Source organism: Ruditapes philippinarum, unplaced genomic scaffold, assembly GCF_026571515.1.
Source record: "Ruditapes philippinarum isolate M1 unplaced genomic scaffold, ASM2657151v2 ctg7451_1_1_1_1, whole genome shotgun sequence".
In the NCBI taxonomy this organism is placed as follows: domain Eukaryota; kingdom Metazoa; phylum Mollusca; class Bivalvia; order Venerida; family Veneridae; genus Ruditapes; species Ruditapes philippinarum.
The window spans coordinates 14,324-36,838 of NW_026853252.1; the positions used below are offsets into that span (position 1 = coordinate 14,324).

The 22,515-nt window shown below is 32.5% G+C and overlaps 1 protein-coding gene across 1 annotated transcript in view; it reads right to left on the reverse strand.

Moving 5' to 3' along the window:
• Positions 1-16,291, reverse strand: part of LOC132736295 (uncharacterized) — a gene marked incomplete at its 3' end in the record, with an annotated part of 30,046 nt that extends 13,755 nt beyond the window's left edge. Inside the window, exons 1-2 of the mRNA XM_060723398.1 lie at positions 16,246-16,291; positions 2,542-2,835 (exon numbers count right to left, since the gene is read on the reverse strand). Coding sequence (XP_060579381.1) covers positions 2,542-2,835; positions 16,246-16,291 — 340 coding nt within the window. The remainder of the gene's footprint in view (positions 1-2,541; positions 2,836-16,245) is intronic.
• Between the last annotated feature and the right edge of the window lie 6,224 nt (positions 16,292-22,515).

Consider the following 22,515-nt stretch of genomic DNA (forward strand, 5'->3'; position numbering starts at 1 on the left):
ACCATATCTGATGAAATTATTTCTTTCACCCTATTGTAGAGGCAATTAAATTTTCACAGAATTTATAATCATATTGATTCGACAATTTGTTACTTTGTTGAATGGTATACAGATGCGCAAGGTGGTTCCGGTACCATGATTGATACATTGTACTATAAATTGTTTGAAAGGAGAAATGGATAACTCTCTGTAATAATTAATAAGATAACTTGATTCTGTTTTGTGAAGAGGAAGACGAATACTCAACGCTATCTTTGATTATATGATAATTATTATTTTGCCCCGTAAAACCTCTTGGTTTTTATTTTCTTTATATGTCCCATAAGCTAAAGGAGTAATCACAGAGAAATATAAAAATGTAATTGAATGAGATATTTTGCGAAATAACTAATGAGTGCCTTATACCCAGATTTCTCTTTTTCTTTGATGGGCAAGGAAGAAGATGGTTCGCTTTTTGCTGATAATTCACTTTTCGCAAGTCACTATGTCTCAGTCGCGGGATTACACTGTTATGGAGGAACATCGCGTCTTATGATACCGTGGTTATACATTCATTGGATGGTCATTTTACCCATTTATCTGCACAGTTATGACTCAAGTTAAAATGTTCTGGGGCCCCCAACCAAATACCCAAAACGCGTTGATCCCCATATATATTCGACGTATACAGTAATGCATGAGCTAGTTTTAGAAGGTGTGCATAAAGTCAGTCAGTCCAGAAAGCATGTCCGTTGTAACTTAAAAAAACTTATCCCAAAGCAATTATTTTCCTGGCAAAGTTTTTTCATGTTTGTGTATGCTACTCCTGCTGCAAACTAATAACCTCAATTTAGTAATCTTTACATATCTACTACAAAAATAAATGGGAACAAAAATCATGAAGGCCAAGTCTTTATTCACTTAAACACTACCCAAATTTATTGGAACTTTATATTATAAATAAAATCAACAAAAGAGAACTTATCAGAAAGGTTACTTAAGTGTTTTAAAAACTTTTGACGTTCGCGAAATTTGGTATAAAATGTTTCTGTAAGGAATATGAGTGTAAAAAACACCACAGGAGGGAGGAAGCCGTTGACAATATCAAGCCCTAGAGAATAACTGGAAAGGCACATATTAACTAAAACAGGACCACATACAGAAGGTGAGAAGGTTGGAGAGACCTAAGCTGGACAGGAGGAATCAATTCATAATCTATTTATCATTTATATTTAGTTCTTTCCCATTTTTATGTATTATAAATCCGAATATTAGACTAAAATATAGAAAGACAGAATCCCTAAAGAAAGTCCAACACAACAAAAATGAAAATGTTGCAGGCTCGGTTTACTTGAGCCTGTTCATAGACGGTACTGTAAAGTGCAAGTTACCGTCCACGCCCCCTAGCACCGGCTTAAGCAGAATTCAACATCTAACACGAAAATGGTGAAATTTTGAATTTAGAAACAACAGCAGATGTGTTCTTACGGCGTTTATCATGGAACCTTCAATTTGACACAGTAGAGCCATTCCATGAAAAGCGGCGTAAGGTCCCCAAGTAAAAGAATGCTTTTGCCCTAAACGAGAAAACAATGGGCGGAACTAAATAAAATGGAATTTAGAAAGGGGATCTGAGGTTGTGAAGCCTGCATATCACAGATAAGACGTCAAAAGACAAATTTAAAAAGCAGGCAACATAACCTAAGGGTGATTATACAGAATTCAAGTAGGAATACTGGAACCACCCAAGTTGAAAATGGCCCAATAGAAGAAACTAAAAGTACCACATAACATGTATACACAACAATTATGTCGTGCTGAACGATCTTCAATAATCGAAAATATAACATCATTGATTAAATGTACGGGGAGACTTTTTACAGCCGCTACACGGCACAAATTACACGGATCTTAAATACAAATCTTAGATACAAAGTGTGACATGTTGCCCCAGAGACAGGACCAATTTGATTTCATTCATAGTGATGTGAACAAAGTTGACAGAGGTCTATAACATAATACCTGATGCAAAGTATCAACGCGCTAGGCTTAATCTTGCTAGGCTTGATCTTTCGAAGGAAAGTTTTCCCGATATACATTTTCATGAAACTATATGCCTCTAAGGTTGAGCCATTTTATCTCAGATATAATGATACGAACAGACTTCATAGTTGCTTCCGCTGCATAGATTTTTCAATTGCAATTATATTTATATAGTTCGAAATAAACCGATTTCTGACCTAAACAAAACACAAACAAACATGTAGATTATTACAAAATATACCAAATGCAGATTTATACTGACTTTCGCATTTTTAAAACGTTGAGAAGCAGTACACAAAGATCAAGAATGCAAAGAGTTTTGCAAGTGACAGTTATATAAATATACTACATGTTTTGTTATTTGATTCTCAATGTTAAGTTTGTTATAATGCCTTTATAATACCATGTTAAAAATTTGATAGCAATAATATAAAATAAATAAAAAATTAATTGGTAAAAAGTTTTAAAGAATCAATAAATGAGGTCCACATAGGTATCGCATTTAAAGGTAAACCTTACCTTTAGTATTAAAACGGACTTCCGTGTCGCATTCCAATTTCACAGTGTTACACTCAGCAAATATCTTCACATTGTAATTCGTTGCTTCTAATAAGCGTTCTAATTTATAATGCATTACATCTCTTCCATTATGTGGAATGTCCACACATCTTTTATTCCCATCGTCTGTGTACCATATCAAGTTAAACATGTGCTCCGATCCTCGTTTTGGACCTGGTTTCCAACTTAACCAAACACTTTTGCTTGTCACACTTTCTTTATCAAAAGTGAACTCTTTTGGCTTCCCTGGTTTATCTTAGTAAATATAATAAAACGAAGGATTTGTTAATTTACGAAAGCAATTTTATCTGTAAATATGCGTTTTCATGATATATTTAACTTTTGTAAAAAAAAAAGTCATTTCTGGAGATACCTGAAAAAATAAAAAATGAATTATGTCAGATCATAACGAATACTCATATATCATTATTACAATCATTTTAACAAAACAAGTTTATTAAAAAAAACCAAAGAATATGCTATCAATCTTTATTTTCTCTTGCACAATTAAGTAGGTGTATAGACTTTAACTTTCATATTTCCTGACCATATCTCAGACTGATAAGATTCTTTATTTCACCCGATTGTAGCGTATTGATTAGAAAGGTAATTAAAGTTTTACAGAATTTATAATCATATTGATTTCGACAATTTGTTATTTTGTTGAATAATATACAGATGCGCAAGGTTGTTCAGGTATGATACTATGAATTATTTGAAAGGAGAAATAGATAACTCTCTGCAAAAATTAATAAGATAACTTGATTCTGTTGAACAGGTGACGAATACTCAACGCTATCTTTTATTATATTATATTTATTATTTTGTCCCGTAAAACTTCTTGGTATTTATTTTCTTTTTATGTCCCATAAATTAAAGCAGTAATCAATCAAAGAGAAATATAAAAATGTAATTGAATGAGATATTTTGCGAAATAACTAATGAGTGCCTTATACTCAGATTAATCTTTTTCTTTGATACATTAAATTTATTTATCAATTATTAATAATTAATAAATAATTATTAAATTTGATTTTATCTCAGAGATAATGATACGAACAGACTTCGTAGTTACTTCCGTTGCATAGATATAACAACTGCAATTATATTTGTATAATTCGAAATCAATCGATTTTTGACCAAAACAAACAAACATGTAGATTATCTAAAAATAGACCAGATACAGATTTATTATACTGACTTTCGCATTTTAAAATGTTGAGAAGCAGTACACAAAGGTCAATAGTGTAAATAGTTTTGCAAGTGACAGAATATATAATTTTATTACATGTTTTGTCATTTGTTTCTCAATCTTAAGTTTGTTATAATGACTTTACAATACCATGTTACAAATTTGAAAGCAAACAAATTATAATACATAAAAGTAGAACTGCCACTGTCATGGCGTGAATACCCCCGCATACCACTTTGTCAGAATCAACAGTGGCCATTTAGAGCTTAAGGAAAACCTCCCTGCCAAATCTGAGGTTACTAAGTCAGTGCATTGCTAAGTTATGTATTCTACATGCTTCAAATGTGAAAGTATCAAAGTCAATACACTGCGGACAGGCATTCTTAAGCAATTGAGGGAAAAAAGCTTTTTTAAAGTCAAGGTCCCTCTGAAGTTATCGGACGTAAAAGCTTTTTAAGTCAAAGCCCATGTGACCTTGACCTTTGACCTAGTGTCCTCAAAATCAAAAGGGGTCATCTACTAATCATGACTTACCTTTATGCCAAATATAAATACTGTTAGTCAAAGCATTCTTAAATGATTGTGCGGACAAACTTCTTATAGTTAAGGCCAGGCCCTGTGACCTTGACCTTTAACCCAGTGACCTCAAAATCAAAAGTGGTTACCTAATGGTCATGATCAACCTTCATTCAAAATATGAAAGCTGTGGGTCAAAAGTTTTTAAGTTATTGGGCGGATAAACTTTTTGATTTCAAAATCCATATACCTTGGCCTTTTACCCAATAATCTCAAAATAAAAAGGGGACACCTACTAATCATGACTAACCTCCATGCCGAATATGCAGACTGCGGGTCAAAGGAATCTTAAGTTATTGGGCGTACAAGTTATTTATAGTCAAGGCCCCATGTGACCTTGACCTTTGACCCAGTGACCTAAAAATCAATAGGGATCATCTACTTATCATGACTAACCTCCATGGTAAATATAAAGACTGTGGGTCAAAGCATTCTTTAGTGATTGGGCGGACAATCTTTTTAAAGTCAAAGTCCCTGTGACCTTGACCTATGACCCAGTGACCTCAAAATCAAAATGGATCATCCACTAAGCATGACTAACCTCCATGCCAAATATAGAGACTGTGGGTCAAAGCATTCTTAAGTCATTGGGCGGACAAAATTTTGGATGTCAAAATCCCTGTGACCTTGACCTTTGACCCAATGACCTCAAATCAAAAGTGTTACACAACTTATAACCTTTAAAAAAATCGCACTCACAGTTTTGGATTCATATTAACCATTAGCTATGCAAAGATATTTAAGGAGTTTTAACTTTGACAATATAAACAACTTCAATTGCTTAAGAATTCAACATCATTCACCGTAAACAAACTTAGTTCGTATAGGACTTTCAGCCTAGTTGAACGTACAAGTGTCTATTTTAAAATGTTGTAGCAAAATGACATGTGTTGATGCAACAAGAAGCTATATTATATATTTTGAAAGAAAACTGTTAACATGGCATCTAATATCGTACATAAATGAATACTTATTCATTCACACAGAAGAAACTTGTTTCGATTATCAAAATTTAATTATGGCCAGTTATTTCTTAGGTGTGAATAAGATGCAGTCAATTAGTTTTGTATCACAGAAATCTATATTAGATACACCTAAAACTTTAGTATAGTTACTAAATGCCATCATACCAAAACAGTGATGACATGAAGACAAAACTTGCTTGAAACAAAAAGTATAAACGATTAGTATGCATGTTTATATGTTTAATTATACAATTTACTGTAGTTTGGGTCATTGTTATACTCAATTTAAATCTAAAAGTGTTCTGCTTTGTTATCTAGGTTTTGTACAAAACAAAACAAATATATAAATTGATTCTGAAGACATGGGCAGTGTTGATGATAAGGGCTTTGTTCGCATTAAAGAGAAAAACAAGAAATAGATGTTTTGCCTTTATGTTAAATCATGTGTTTAGAGTTCAATCTTTACATTTTTTAATTTCATCTGCTGTTATTTTTTTTCTTTGCCGACTGTGACGTATTGATAAATGTCAATTAAATTAGGTATCAGTATTTTTGAATTTATATTATCTGCAACTAAAAATATGTTTATGAATTTAACTGTTAACAGTTGCTCTGTAAGGCAAATGAAAAATGTACTTGCATCACTTCAATATGTAAAAATTGCATCAAAGTCACAACATCCTTACAGGATCCTTACAGGTATGCAAGATGCTGAGACACTGTCATCATTTGAATTTGAGTTTTTATCATGGAAACATTTATTGTTTAAATATCAAACTATTTTTTGGCACATATTTGCAATATTACTAGTATTTTAGATTTACATAAAATTGTTCGTAAATAATATCAGTACTGTTACACAAAGTGAAGTTTGGATGAAATTGGCTTAGTGGTTTATGAGGAGATGTCATTTAAAGTAAAAGTTTACGGACGACGGACGGACGGACGGACGACGGACCAACTTTTGATGTTTATGAGGCAAATCAGCTCATAAACACCACCTGGACCAACGTCCATAAGCAAAATAAGCTCATAAAAACAAAAAAATAGCTCTTAATTTGAATTTTATGAGTTTTTGTTCTTTTTTTAACTACGGAATGAAGCTCATAATAATCAAATGTTTGCTCGGACGGACGAGACGGACGGACGCCGGACGAAAAGCGATCACAAAAGCTCACCCTGTCAGTTTGTGACAGGTGAGCTAAAAACAATAGATGTTAATTCCTGTTCTATAGTTAATCTTCCAGTAAATATTGTTGAAATATTTCATATCTATGTTTCTGTTATTTGAACTTTTTATTCATTTATCGATTTTATCTTAAATGTTACACGCTGAATCCTTTAACTATACCTCCAAGTTAGCTAAATAAAATTCATTCAATAAGTCGTTAAAGCATTTGGATTCCTCCAATCTCTAGTTACAGGTTTTTTCAGCATTAAATTAATTAGAACTAATGATCCTACAAAGGAAAATAGATATATATTTTAAATGAGGATATATAAGAACATCTTTTTTAAACTGCCTCACAGCACTTTGACACATATGTTATAAGTTAAATATTCTAAAAAAGAGATATTCTTTATCAGAATCAATAAGTTTTTGTCTGATAATGAGATCTTAAAAAATTAAATTTCAACCAAAGCGTATGCTAAAACCTTTAAGAACAGTAACTGTTATATTTTATGAAATTTAGTATGAATGCCTGTATAAAGTTGATTTAGACCGTATTTTTAATTATTCTCCGTACTGGAATGCAGCTTTTTTGCAAAAAAGTTGCGTAGACACATAAGTTGTCTTTAAAGTACTACATGTGTCACATTTCACAAAAACAACTGTTTTATACATTTTCAGATATAATAAAGAATGATATAAATTATGTGTAAGGCTTGTGTTTCTAAAACACAAAGCAAGAACAATTATAGTTAATTGCCTCATCAGATTAAATCAAACTTTCTTTTATTCTTTCTCTAACAAACATAAATTATAAATAATGGGTGTATAGTATGATCTTATTGACCTGTCAATCATAAATATATTATGACAATCATTTATATATTCGATCCCACTTCGGTTCTGTCCGTGTTTTTTACGAGATTTTTGGAAAGTCACAATTATAGCTTAATGTTTTGGTCATCGTTATATCCTCAACAGCACAGTCGAATAAGTGATATATGACGTCTGTGGTTCGATCCTTATTGTTGGCACTCTTTTAGACATACTCTTTTTTATTTGTGCAGTATATTTTGATGGAAATGTCAAGAGGCTTGCAAAATTGTCGAAACTGATTTGTAAAAGTTATAAGCACTGTTATGTATCGTTTTGCATTGTATTTTCAGACACTGATATGACATGCGTTGAATTGTATCCGAATGAATTGTAAATATAAATTCTTGTTATTTATAAAGATTATAGTCTTTACCAAAATAAATAAGTGCACATTATATTAAAAATCAAAATGAAAAACATAAAAAACAGTTATAGCTTAAATAATATTTACGTTTGAATAAGAAAAAAGCACTGACCAACACGGTATAGATCTTATAACACGTAGGCCGTTTTTGAAATTATAAACTTTAACAATCAGTAAAACAATTTCATAATCACATCTTAATGCGAACATCTCACGAAACTTTCCGAAAATCGATCGAAGATATTTAAAATTGTGTGCACTGATTAATAACAAAAATGCCCAATCAAAGGCTATTAAATGAGTATGGGTTCAATACAAAATTTTTCTAATAAAATGTATGAAATTATATTATTTGTTTGTTTTTTATGTGAACCTCTGGCGAGTATAATTTCATTTTAATCCACGAGTTCAATTCATTCAGAAATGAATCTACATGAATTTAGTTATCACATACTTAAAATAAAAACTGTTCAAAAGTGCAAAAGAATATTTTTCACTGACGCGTCTACAGTGTATCGCTAACATTTAAAGCGCAACTTTACACAATGTTTGTATAACACTATAACGTAAATACCGTCGCGTTAAAACATATAGGCGGCCGTACATTATAATTTTTACCGAGTCGCGAAATCAGCACGGGTATGTGATTAATGTTTATATTTGATACTTTGTATGACAGTGCGAGAAAGTCAAACAAAACAAAATAAAAAAACAAAGTGCTGAAAAAACTCGTTAGGAGTCTTAGATGATTCGGGCAGATTGTTTCAGCTTAAACATTTCTTGTATCATATATTTTAATCGTGTCGCAATTCAAACTGTCGAACTTTAAGGAACTGTCTTCAAATTCTGATGACGTGGTTTCCTTTTTACGCTTAAAATTCCAAATATTTCACTTAGTCTAATAACACTTTCTTCAGTCTTTTAACATTTTTCTATTTTTTTTTTCAAACAAATAAGTAAAATACCAAAGACTAGGCTAGATTGTGTTCAGTATATCATGTGGTGTTAACAAATTGTGTCTCCTGTAAACGGTAAATGACACGTACAATACTATAGCGGGTAAATATGTTATTAAATTGTTTTGATAAATTCCTGTCAAAATTACACTTATTGTCAACAGTCGGGCAACCCAAAGAATTGGCTGACTATGCGAGCACGGTTTTTGAACGATTAAGCCAAAAACAAGTTTTAAGACAGAATTTTCTACAATAATACACTATAACTAAATAAATTATCAGTCAGAACTAAGAAAGCCAACAAAGATAGACTCACATTTCGGAAAATGGATCCGAATTTGAAGAATACTCCATTTCGGAAAAAAGATATCGTTTGCGAACTGTGAACCTACCGGAGGTGATTACGACTCCGCGTCTATTTCTTCTATTGATTAAATATCTTATGAAAAAGTAGCATGAAGAGGTCATCGTCTCGACATACATAAAATAAATATTGCTTTTGTATTTGAATTAATTTTATTTCATTTTATTTACATTATAGCAATTTCGCATATAACTTCACACAACGATTGTGACGTCTCTAAGAGTCCCCTTTCAGGAGAAAGATTCTTCCATGAAGTTTCGTATGTTATAACCTCTAAATCGCAGAGCTGTTAAATGTATAACCCATATTTTTTCTGCAGTCCCCAGTTAACAACTTCTTTTTAAAATCATGAATACAAAAACATGTTTAAATTGCAAATTAACTAGAAACTATTATTCAAAACTGGTATTTTTTCAAATTATGTTTTTTTTCTTTGTATATGTGTTCTACGCATTTGATTTATTTTGCGAAACAAAATGTGTTGCAATTTCCCCTCTATGTACTGTTTCATACAATGAAATAATGTTTGTATATCAAATTTAATAACAATAATACGTTCAAACTATCATTGCTGATAATTCTTTTGAACCAACTTATATTTAATGCCAACATAACTGCAATTATATTTAACATTAATTTTTTAACCTCATTCTGACTAGTCCATGACCACTACAATATTTTAATTTAAACGTTTCCTTGCGTTTTTTTATTATTTATCATCGCATGATGTGGTGATGATAGGGCAATAATAGATTATATGTGATCGAAATTAAAAATGTTTTGATAACTGCGTTTGTTTGTACATGTAGTCATAATTTTTATTTTATTTCATTTATGTGATTAACTAAGTAAACTTGTTTTTTAGGTACGTCTTTTTCTTAAATCTTATTAACAAGTATGCACTATGGCTGGCCACTCTCATCCCTATCCAATGGTTTTTTGTCCGATCAAAATATACATCTAAACATCATATTTATATAACATCGAGAGCCTTATTAAGAAATTGCTTGCATTTATCAATATTAAAGCAGTGCCATCCGCAAATTAAGATAAATTATATTCTTACTGATTTAAACAAAATATCTTTAGATATGGAAAATCTGAACCTTAACAGCAACAACAACGCTTATATACGCCCGAATGATTATTCGTTTGAGGTTTCATTGAACAAGAAATTCAATCACAAAACTTTTCCGAAAATGGATTATCTTGATAATTCTTATAAATATCAAATGTTCCCAAGGATTGGAGCATTTTTGGCTTTGATGCATGATTTATATTATATTATTATCTTTATAGAGGACTACTAGGCAATGTTTTATGCCACATATATAAGCTCTGGGCATTATTGGTTTCCACAAAACAAAAATAAGATGTATTTCCGTATACAATGTACATTAGTTTACTTATAAAGCATATGACTCCAAATGGAGGCAAATATTGCCAAGGTTCTTTTAACATTTGTAGAAGAATACAAAGTGATGCTACATTGCATTCTAGATTTTGTAGCTTAAAAAATTACAAGTTTGAAGACAAGCTTATAATAATTGTCTACATAACTAAGTGACCAAAGGGGCGGGGCAAATTTCGACCATAGGACTTTCTTTTGTACAGGTCTACTTATCAATGCTGCTTCTAAAGGTATTGTAGTTTCACCATAAAAGGCTTAAATGTGTTTTTTATGCAAGTCTATATTACTTGAATGACCTCTGAGGCAATTAATAGATGATATTAACAAACGGTGCATAATTATCTCAGTTTTTACATTTTGTATTACAATACTTAATGCCAAATTTCTAAGCTCGAGGCATTATAGATTCATACTTAAATGTATATTCATATACAAGTCTGTATAAAACAGCAGGGACATAAGGGTATGGGTGTTGTGTATGACATATCATCATATTATTGTCAACATTAATACATAGTATTTTAAAACATCCCTTGATGGATAAGAAAGGTATTCCCTGGAAACACAAAATATACCCTATAACATACTATGTTAGTTTTAGACCTCCAGCCATGACCTTGATCTTAGAGGTATGCGACTGTTTTTGCGCATGATACTTTGTTCTATTTTTGTGAACATTTGTGCCAATTAATTTCAAAATCCCTTGATCTATGAAGCTCCCATGAACCGGACACCAAATATATCCTATAACAGAGTATTTGAATATTTGACCTCCAACTGCGACCTTAACCTTGGAGGTAAGCGACTAGAATTTGCGCATGATATATTGTCTCATTATTGTGAACATTTGTGCCAAGTATTTTCCAAAATCTCTTCATGGATAAGAAAGTTAGGGACCGGACACGGCATATTCCCTCAAAAAGACAATGTTGACCTTTAAATACCACCTTGGAAGTAGGGGTCCGGTTGTTGCGCATGACACATTGTCTTATCATAACAAACATTTGTGCCAAGTTATTTCAAATTTCTTTGATAAATGACATAGTAATGGACCGGACACGAAAATGTGACGGACGGACAGACAGTCGAATTGATGGATACACGAAGCCTACTTCTATATCAACCTGTTTTCTTTGAAAAGGCGGGTTGCAATACAGCCTTTTAACATTAATTTGCTTAGGTCATTAAAATTTTAATGGCATAGTTACGTTCAACTTCATCAATATAATTTGCTTTTGTACATAATTTACAACAGTTACAAGTGATATTATAATTTGTTTCTAAGAACTGATTTAATGATAAAATAATTGCCCGAATAATCATAAATAAAACTATTGGACTTTTTGCATTTGTGTCCTGAAGGAAATCAAAAGTGTAACAATAAAACTTAGCCTACCTTTACAAAGTAAACAACAGTATATGGCGATAAGGATAAGTCCAACACATGGTATGATCAATATGCACAGATTACAGCCTGCAACACAAAAAATGTTAAATTCAGTCATCTTATTTATACAAATTATAGAAGGTTATGCTCACGAGTGGCGTAGCCACGAGAAAAGATTGGATGACAAGTGTAAAACGGAGTGAGCGAATGGTCTAAAATTAAAAGTTTACACTTTCATGAAATGGAACATTAATCACGAACACATATGTACAGTTTTATCATGTAAACCAAAACAACAGTACACATTTTGGCTACATCAAGAACAGTTATTTTGCAATGATGCTAGACTCATTTTGCTTGTAAAAATTACACCTAAAAGTATTCGATACTTTAATTCAAACGTTAGACATACCGTGTGTACATGTATTTGGTACCATTGACCTAGTGGTTAAGGCGTCTGCCTTCTGATAATGAGGTTAAAGGTTCGAGCCCCACGGGGAGCGTTAATTGAAAGATGAATGTTTCAAATGGGACTCGTTCCGAAATGGCCACTTGTGAGCCGCAAGGTAGTTAAAATAAATGGTTACCGGTTTCTACACGCCTGGCATAGAGGTAGGATTGAGTTTGGAGGTACATGGTATGCAAGTAAAAGGTGTCTCATAAGTCAAAATTGGCTGGCCCTTTCAGTTGTGGTGACACTATGATAAACAAGACCTTTCCCTATTACCCTTTATTTACTTTTTTCAAAAAAGGCAAGTCCTGGATGTAATATTATATGTATGTGTTGCGGTTCAGGGGAGAAGATCATGTAAGCCCCTGGACAGCTCATCCGGTAGGAGCTGTGACCCAGACCTAATCGGAGGGTCCTGTGTTTGAGTCTCGGTCAGGCTGCACATTCTTCTCACCCTTTGACATTTGGAGCCCAACTTGGGGCTGTGATTGAATATAGCTCAGAGTTAAATTTACATTGCTTAATTGTAACAAGTGAAATTTGAGGATGAATTTTCAATATAGTAAGACAGGATCTCAAGCTTAAGAAATTTACTACTCAGGGGAGAAAATGTATTTAAGAGGCCTCATAGCTCAGTCGGTATGTGGCGGTATGGTTTTCCGAGGGTCCTAGGTTCGTGTCCCGATCAGACTGCACACTATCTATTTTTGTTTTGTTGTTTTCTTTACTTTAATTTCCATTTGTTTTGTCATTTTTACCTGTACAATCCCCACCTGACTGCGACAAAACAAAATAAATGAAATAAAATAGAGATTGGTATCGGTGGGACGCACAGGTGACACTATGATAAAACGCCAAATCTAAGGCGGTTGTACACTACATATGGGGCAACAAAATGAATTCTTTATTGTCGCATGGAAAAATGGCTCCTCTCCCTCATTTTTTTATTTGTGTTGTCGCAGTTGAAGGGCCCATTCACAAAATACTGACAAAAGGTAAAAAAGTGCGACAAAATAAAAAAAATGTTTCTCATTCTGACACTCTTTCATGTTTTTGCTACTTGTAACAACCGCATGGCACGATTCAAAACTGTTAACCTTTTATGGGTGATATAGTGTAAGCGGCCAGATAGCTCAGTTGGTAGAGCTGCGAAACGGTATTCTGAGGGTTGAGGGTTCGCGTCCCAGTCGGTCTGCACATTTTTCTCACCCTGTGACATTTGGTGCCCGACGGGGGACTGTGACTGAATACAATTCAGAGTTTAAATTACATTGCTCTGTAACTCTGTAAAATTCAAGGATGAATTTTAATATAGCATGGGAGTGTCACGGTTCAGAAGTGTTCACTTATTAGGGGTGAAGGTGTGAGAGTAGCTGTCGGTCGAGCCGCAACTCAGTATTCCGAAGGTCCCAGGTTCGAGTCCTGGTAAAGCTGCACATTGTCTTCACCCTTTGACATACAACCAAACAAAATAACGAAATAACAGTAACCAGACACCATGGTTTTGTGATCATGACAAAATGGCACCACTTAAATGCAAACGTGGAATTCTATTATTAATTTGAATTGTCATTTTTGTCTAAATGATGTGTTGATTTGAAAAAACGTTTTGTAATATTTTGATATCAAAGTTAATGTAATCTAATGATTCATACGTACTAAATTAGTTAAAAGAAATTACATAGATCACATTTCAACAGGATTTGTCCGTCATTTTGAAAAACGGCCGCTTTAAATCTGTTATTTATATTTATGGCAAATGTTGATTACAGCCAATCATTGAATTGTGAATATAAGAATATGGGACAATTTATTGGACGTTTATTCTTTAGAATAAATGTGTATGGTTATGAATGAAAAGTTTTACATTTGTAGTACCCTTTTGGGCAAAATTTTCGGGTAATTTGACCTAGTTTTCGGAGAAATTGGCCATTTTCAACTACAGTTTAAAATTAGGTATAGCCCATTTAGAAATAAAACAATGGACAAGAAACAAAGTTTATCATCCTTGACAAGTTTTAAAAGCATTTATTTTCTTGCATTTAATACTTTAAGAACCTTGCAGGTTTTTTCAAAATGCCCTATGAAAGATGCATAATTTGACGATTTAGCTCAATTTCACGCATATATTCTGAAGAAAATAATTACTGTCAGAATATTCAAATACATGCACCGAAATAATAGTTCTATGCTGAAGATGTATACCAATTTTCAAAGCACTTTGTTATTAAACAAGTCGCATGCAAGTTTTAAAAAACATGTACAAACCGTGGTAATATTACGCCAGTGTGATTATTACGCGACACAGGTATAACGGGCCTGATATTTGTGCAGTATTTAGCGTAAAAAAGGCCATATGTTTAGCGCAAAACGACTGCAAAATTCAGTGTTAACTACTGTAAGAATAGTTTGTGTCAGCTTTGCGACATTTAACGTAAAGTGCGTTATTTAGCGGTGATGCGACGTTTAACGCTGCTACATATAGTGTAGTTGAACAGTTTAAAAAATCTTCACTTACCTTTGATTACTTTATTGAAACGTTGTTTATTGCAATGAATGACAAATGCAGGTATATAAGATATCGCCAAAACAAAAACGATAACAATGATAATACACCAGATTTCGCCAAAGCAACCCAATGATTTACTCGTCGGACCCGATCTTACTGTAAGTATAAATAAAGCATTTATAAATGTATAAGATAATGATATCATGTATAATAACATTATATGTTACAACACACTTTATAATACAGCTTTCCTTTAATAGCAGACAACTGAACATATCAAAAAATATCAAAACACTAATTTAAAAATCTTTCAACTCAATGAGATTATCTCTTTATACGTCATTTCATACGTTGGTTCAGATATTGACAAACCTGACATTTAGGTATAATTCTACCAGAAAGACGAATGAAGCAGACGCATTAGATGTCACTGAGAACTTATTGGCGTAATTCTCGTTTTTTAGATTTAAATTATTTTCAGAGCAGTATCTCCATCAAGTATAATAAGAAAAATGTTAGAACAACTAACTAATTTAAAATTTCTTCTGTTCATTGTGTCAATTTTACTGAAAAATATTCCATTTTATTTCATGTTCTCTCTTTTTAATTTTATTGAACCAAAAATTATTCGTCTTATTGGTCTTATGTGTATCAGCTCATGGAGAAATTGTATCATATTTACACCATTGTTTTCACTTTACATGTTTTTATTGATTTTAGCTCATGCCGATTGAATAATTATATATTTACATATGTTTCAAAATAAATAATACTCTTGTTACATGTATAACTTTTTAGCGTCTGCTTTACCGAAAATGCAAAAAAAGTATATATACATTGCCTTTCCTTGAAGACACGAATAGCAATCTATCACTTTTAAATTGTCATCGACATTCTGTGACCAAATGTAATGGCAATGTATGCAGGAAATGAACCCAAAGTGGCCTGATTGCTTTAAGCTTGTTTCAGAAATGGTGGACAAGAAAAAACTTTAGAGTAACCATTATCTGTAAATAATGTGAGTGAAACCTTGTTATTTGATCTTTTTCAATGTTATCAGCAGAAGGGCCACATTTTTGCTGTGATGGTCACATATCAGTTTTTGTCTTACGAAATATGAAAACAAAAAAGAGCTTGAGATCATCACCAATAATGAGACGTAAAAGCCTGAAGTTATATTGATTTTTATTTTCAGTTTAAATATAAGTTAACATAAGAGGGTTAATATACATTTTTCTTGCATTGATATATAAAAATAGGCATTGAACTTATTAAATCCCCCACTCTGTGTACTCTGGGTTAATACGTGCCTGCTTCTGCAGATGCTATTCGGTAATTCTACATCTCGTTACCTCTATTTCTATAATAAATCCATTGCTTATGCGATGTATTCAACTTGCTTGTTCGATGTCATTTGACAATTGTTTTTGATAATGGAATTACCTGGGCCGTCATTAAGCTGTTTTACATTACGCCTTGATTGACGCATATTAAAAATCTTCAACAATGGCGCGTGATCAGGAGAATTTATCCGTTAATTGTCTCAGTCGTTTTAATGTATCCCTGTTTTTATGTAAGAATAGCGATTTAAAGTAGAGAATAATCTTACATTTCGAAATTCTAACGTAGTTACTTTCTGCAGAATACCATAGTTGATGAAGAAAATTAAAACAAAATGCATTTATAACTTTAATTATAGCAAATTGCACAATATGAAATCCACGTGTCTTGCTTTACAGTTACCAATTAACTCAAAGCCAAAAATATTTGTATGGTATTGAAGTACTAATAATTATGATTACACTCGTAATGATGATGAAATACTTTCATTACGACTGTGGCAGATATGCTATGTAACAGTTCAACGGGTAATAATTTTGATCTATGTACAATATAAAATAATCTTGCCTTTTTAACATCATTTTGTCAATAAGACAAACATGCCGTGTTAGTTGATATTTCACTAAATGTAACGATTATTAAATTCAGGAAAATATTTTGAATTTGCAGCTTTATAATAACATTTTTTTGTTAAATTTTAAAACAAGGATCTGTTTGTGATTCAAAAGTAACAACGATGAAAAAAGCCAAGGAAACCCATTTCATTTTTGTTATGAAAAACTTATGTCGATTTATCTTTATTCTGCAATGCATTTTAGTAAACGTGGTATAAAACAGAAAATTAATATGTAATTAAAGCAAATCGGGATAAAACTAGCAAAATAATAATAATAACAGCAACAAAACCAACAACAACAACAAAAATAAATACAATAAACACAACAAAAACAACCGAATGCAATTATTGTAATTTCACTTAAGCAATTTAAAATACTGACGTCAAACTCAACAAAGGAATGGAGATTTACACTTTCAAAAAATGTATTAAATTAGAATTCACTATATATAAGTGCACTTTAAGGAATTTGATTAGTTATGATTAGAAATTCCCTGTAAGATAATAATGCCGTATAAGTCTTTCAAATCAATAATGTCTAGATATTTTATGTGATTGCATTGGCTTAGTCAATTTCAAGAAGTCTTAAGATATTACTTTCAAATCAATAATGTCTAGATATTTTATGTGATTGCATTGGTTGAGTCAATTTCACGAAGTCTTAATATATTACTTTTAACTACAAACACGGACTTCTTCATGTGTCAACGTTAGTAATGAAATAGAATTATTGACTAATCTGTCATATCTTTATTGACGATGTGCCGCTTTAAAGATATGTCTACAATAACTTTACTATTTGCGTCCATAAACAGTATGTAGGTTTGCGAGAATTTTCAAAAGATTTCAAGTATTTTAAAGACAACTTGTTCGTGATATATCAGTATAATATTGTTGATTTCGTTGATTGTTTTCATTTTTATTGTCTTTCTTTCATTCGTTGTCAAACAAAAATAATAAGTAATCATTATAACTTTAGAAATACCAGCGAAGCAACCTGTATAAATGCAGAAGCATACTTTACCCGTTTTATGTCTTGTTCAACTACAAGAAGTAACAAAAGTAATGCTACGTAGTACTGATATTGATAAAATGTTATAAAGAATACCATTTATATCCGAATTGGTAGTAATGTTATTAATGCAATCTGATGTTGATGCTGCAATTTTGATGCTTGTAAAGTATGAAACGGAAGATTCATTTTAGTGTAAAATAAAAATGTCTTTCTTATATTCTAAGAAAAAAAACCACTTGCTATGTTTGTCCCAAATGAAGTACTTATTTTCAGCTGAATAACTATTTGTAGGTAACTAGCATATTTCCCCAATTTGTTTGTGATATTTAAAAACAGTATATAAAATATTTATTTTTTATCACTATATAATATCTCTGCCAATTTGTCATGTATCGATTTTCCTGAAATCCAGCTGTATGACTAAAGAAAAGAAATAAAATACCAAAAAAAAAACAAAAAAAAAAAACAAAAACACTTTGATGGTGTTGTGAAATTTACTGGCATATTTAAATTGGTGTCAAGATTATTAGTTTTATAAAACGAACAGTCTATATTTGCACAATTTGCACGTGCAATGAAATATTGCAAGGTCATCTGAATGCATGTGGTTTAGTATACTGGTTGTAAACATGGCTGAGTATTATTGTGATTTAGAGAGGAGCAAAAACTTTATGAGCGTCAAAACAATAATGAATCCAAATTTAATGTATCAAGAAAATGTCCTTCCACATCGTGAAATAACTAGGTGGCTGTCAATGTTTAATGAAGATATGATGAGACCCTGTGTGGCCAATTTCCGCTACCTCTGAAAAGGCATGAGCACTGTCAAAATCATAGTTGATAAAGATGCATGCAAGAAATGCAGGAAATAGGTGACATATCGGATATAAGGGCGTCAAATATGTTTTACACCTTGAATGAAAACTTAAATTTAGGGAAAGTGTGCATTCGTTTGATTCTTCTTTTGTTAACATCTGACAAGAAAAGGGAGCTGATTTAAAAAGCCTCGGCCTTATTGACCGGGTTCAAAGATTGAGACCTTAAACACGTGAGAGAAATTTTCACAGGGAATTAAACCTGACATAATATTTCTGAGCCCGACAATAAAATCAGTAATAAAATGCAGGGAAATAAGAATAGCGATTGTGCAGTTGTTGCTTGACGTAGTAGGAGCCTTTCAAGTTTGTGATTAATGCTTCCTAGGGATCATCATTTGTTTCCAGATTTTTATACTTCACAACAGCAGGTGTTAAGTGCTGTGTGGCAGCTGTAAAAAGTTGCCCCGTACTTCACTTCAGTGTTGTTATATTTTTCTGGTCCTTCGGGATCATTGATGCCAGCATTATTAAGTGCTGAGAATTGAGTACCGCTCAGCCGGTGCTAGGGGGCGTGAGATATGTTGCACTTATTCATTATCCCTCATGTACAGACTCAATCAAACCGAGTCTGCAATTCTCTTTTAATTTTGTTGTGATTAATGCTTCTGAGGGATCACTTTGTTTCCAGATTTGTGTATGTTTTACTTTTTGACAATGATGGAATAGTGGAACATATCGCCTATTCTGAGGAGGGCAGCGTAACTGAAACATTTCATCATAACCAAACTCTCACTGCTGTGGTTAATCACTATATTACAAAGAACCTAAGGTCTGGGGGCGCAGGATTTATGTACTCCATGATAATGCACCTGTGCTCCTGTCAGCCTTGGTTTAAGCATTTTAGAGGAGCAGATAATTGAGGTTTTTTTTTACATTCCGCTTATATTCCTGACGTATCTCCTTGTGACTTTTGGATAAATCCGCACATCAGACATACGCGGTCGCTGGTTAAAAATCCATAGTATTGTCGGACGCACTCTCTGGCAATGTATTGTCAGTATACTCAAAGAACAAAAAATCCTCCCTTTACTACCATCTACACATTAAGTTTGTTCATCCCTGGAAAATCTGCCTTCCGGTTTAAGAGGAGTTGCGTTCAAAAAAATTCTACATAGTATATAGCGAAAAAATCAACAAAGGGCCATAGTTCTGTTAAATTTGGTCGCACCAAAAATTTCTTCCTTTACTGCCATCTACAGATTAATGTTGTTCATCCCTGGAAGTTTAAGCAAAATCTGCCATCCGGTTTAAGAGGAGTTGCGTTCACAAGATTTCGGGACGTACGGACAGACGTACGGACGGACAGACAGACACTCGGATGGACAAGTGCAACGCTATATGCCCCCGCTCTGTGGGGGCATAAAAACGGGAACTTAATGCATTTAGCTAAAAACAATGGAGTTAATGAAAGGTGTACATTCTTTAAAAAATGGAAAATTTGAGAAAAAAAATATTTTAAGCTAAATAATTAATACAAATTCTTTATAATGTGATTTATTTGGTGAAAGTTCTTCACTTACTAATCAAGACCATTTAAATCCCTATTGATTCTACTATAATCCAGGGCACATGTTTTGCGTCTATTTAATACCTTGATTTGTGTTTAACATTCGCTTTGACTACAATATATAATTTAAAACATAATGAAAATTAATTTTGTATGACCCCAAAGTGTGGTCGTTTGCCTGATGTTAAAAAATGCATATGTACCTGTTTAACGCACTTTGGGTAAAAATTGGACCCCAAAGTGCGTAACGCACTCTGGGGTCGGACCCCAAAGTGCGGTGTTACAGCGCAGTAATCATATAAGTTATTTTTCATACTCTAATCATGACTCTTTGATATTTTTAACATAAGTTGACTTGGTGACTTAAAGGTCCATTCGGCCGACTGTAAATGTTATACTCTGTATTCATGTATCGCATTATTTATTTACACGTGTTACTATAGTAAATTGAAGTTTTTGTCTTATCTTATCTTATGTTATATGTGTGTCATATGTTTAATTATCTACGTTTGTGTCCTGTACAATCATCTAATAGCCTGGTGGTATCTCTAATTATGTGACTGTGTCTCCTAATTTAGCTATTTGTATTAGGCTGTAGGTAAATTACAATCTTGAAAATCGTAAGGTATAAGTAAGCCACATTAGGGTGAAAATGTATCTTATTATGTGATAGGTACGCTTAAAATGGTGATAGTGTTTCAGAAAAGTCATAATAATGAGACATTATCTTCTTTGTCTTTGTAAGTAAAACATTTTTTTCAATATTTTAAAAGTATCTTATTGGTGATAGTTAACTTTTATATTGTGAAAGTATTTCCTTATAAGAGATATTTAACAAAACAGGCATTGTGACGTATCCGTAGAGAATTGAAAAGAAAACATATATCTTGAGCAATTAATTTAGATCAACATTGTTCTTCCATTTATACATTTTTATGCCATTTGATAACGTTAATCAAAAGGCATAATAATGTGAAAAAGACGTTATAACGCGAACCAAGAGGTGTAATATTTAACGGGAACTCCAAAAGTGCAATAGTGTTTATTTAATATCATTGAATTAATATTAATGGTATTGAATAACAGCTAATACGCCTTTGGGTTCCCGATATAACGTCTTATATTCAAGTAATAACGCCTTCTGGTTCGCGTTATTTCGCATTTTGTTTTGCGTTCTTCGCCTTTTGTTTCGCGTTCTTACGCCTTTTGATTCGCGTAAAATAAAACGAACGCGTTTTTGCGTAAAACGGCATTTTGATTTGCGTTGGTATGCATAACTACGCCGTTTTTCGTCGCTTGTTTCGCACAATTACGCCCTTTTTGTTATAACGCATTCGATTGCATGGCTACGCCTTTATTTGCGCTATTACGCTTTTTTGTGTGTGTTATTTAAGAAATAATATATTCTAAACAGTGATTTTATCGCTAAATACATCACGAGGGCGTAACCCGAGAAATATTATAATACGCATCATAACGACAAACAGTGACTTTTTTATCAAGCGATACAAGCACCGATTTGGATATATTATTTTATTTCTAACACGACATCAACTGTTACAAATAAATGCTGCCGCACGGGATATTAAGCAAAGTTGCTCCTGATCTGTCTCCGTATTTATCATTTTAGTGGTTACGTCACATGTCTTATGATTACGTCACGTGTCTAAATAAAGAACGTCAACTGTGATTTTATTTGCATAACAACACACACTTTCGGTCCGTTTATGTAATGCGGGTCGTGTTAGAATACGCATTTTGATTAGCGTTTGAACGCCTTACACATATTTCAATTGATTTCCTTTTGATACCTTTAGGCTTTTGTACATCCTTAGAAAAAAATTGAGCATAACATATATAAGTATTTGTCATTTACGCATATACAATTATACCTGAATGTAAACATTATGTTTGACCCTATCATAGTTTAGAAAAGTCATTAATTATATTTTTAAATAACATTTAAATGTTTGATATTTTATTAATCAACAAAATGATAAATAAAAATTGTGAACGCTGATCTGGGCTTTCTCAGATAATAATCTTAAATAAGTAATGTAATACAATATAAAAAGAAACTTTATATAAAGTAAATAAGTTTAAATTAAGGGAATTTTGAAGAATCACGAATTAATACGTGCGCGGATGGTCCATGTATGGGAGCATTATCGTAAGATATGAAAGTGAAAAAAAAGAAGTTTTTTATTAATTGCCCTTCTGAGCGACATAGACAAATATAACGCCTATATAGAGTTATTGAGTTTACTTATTTGTTCATCTTATTATTGATCGAGTTATATTGCAGACACAAAAGCACAAAGCAATCGTATTTGTGTGTAGTGATCAAACTTGAACT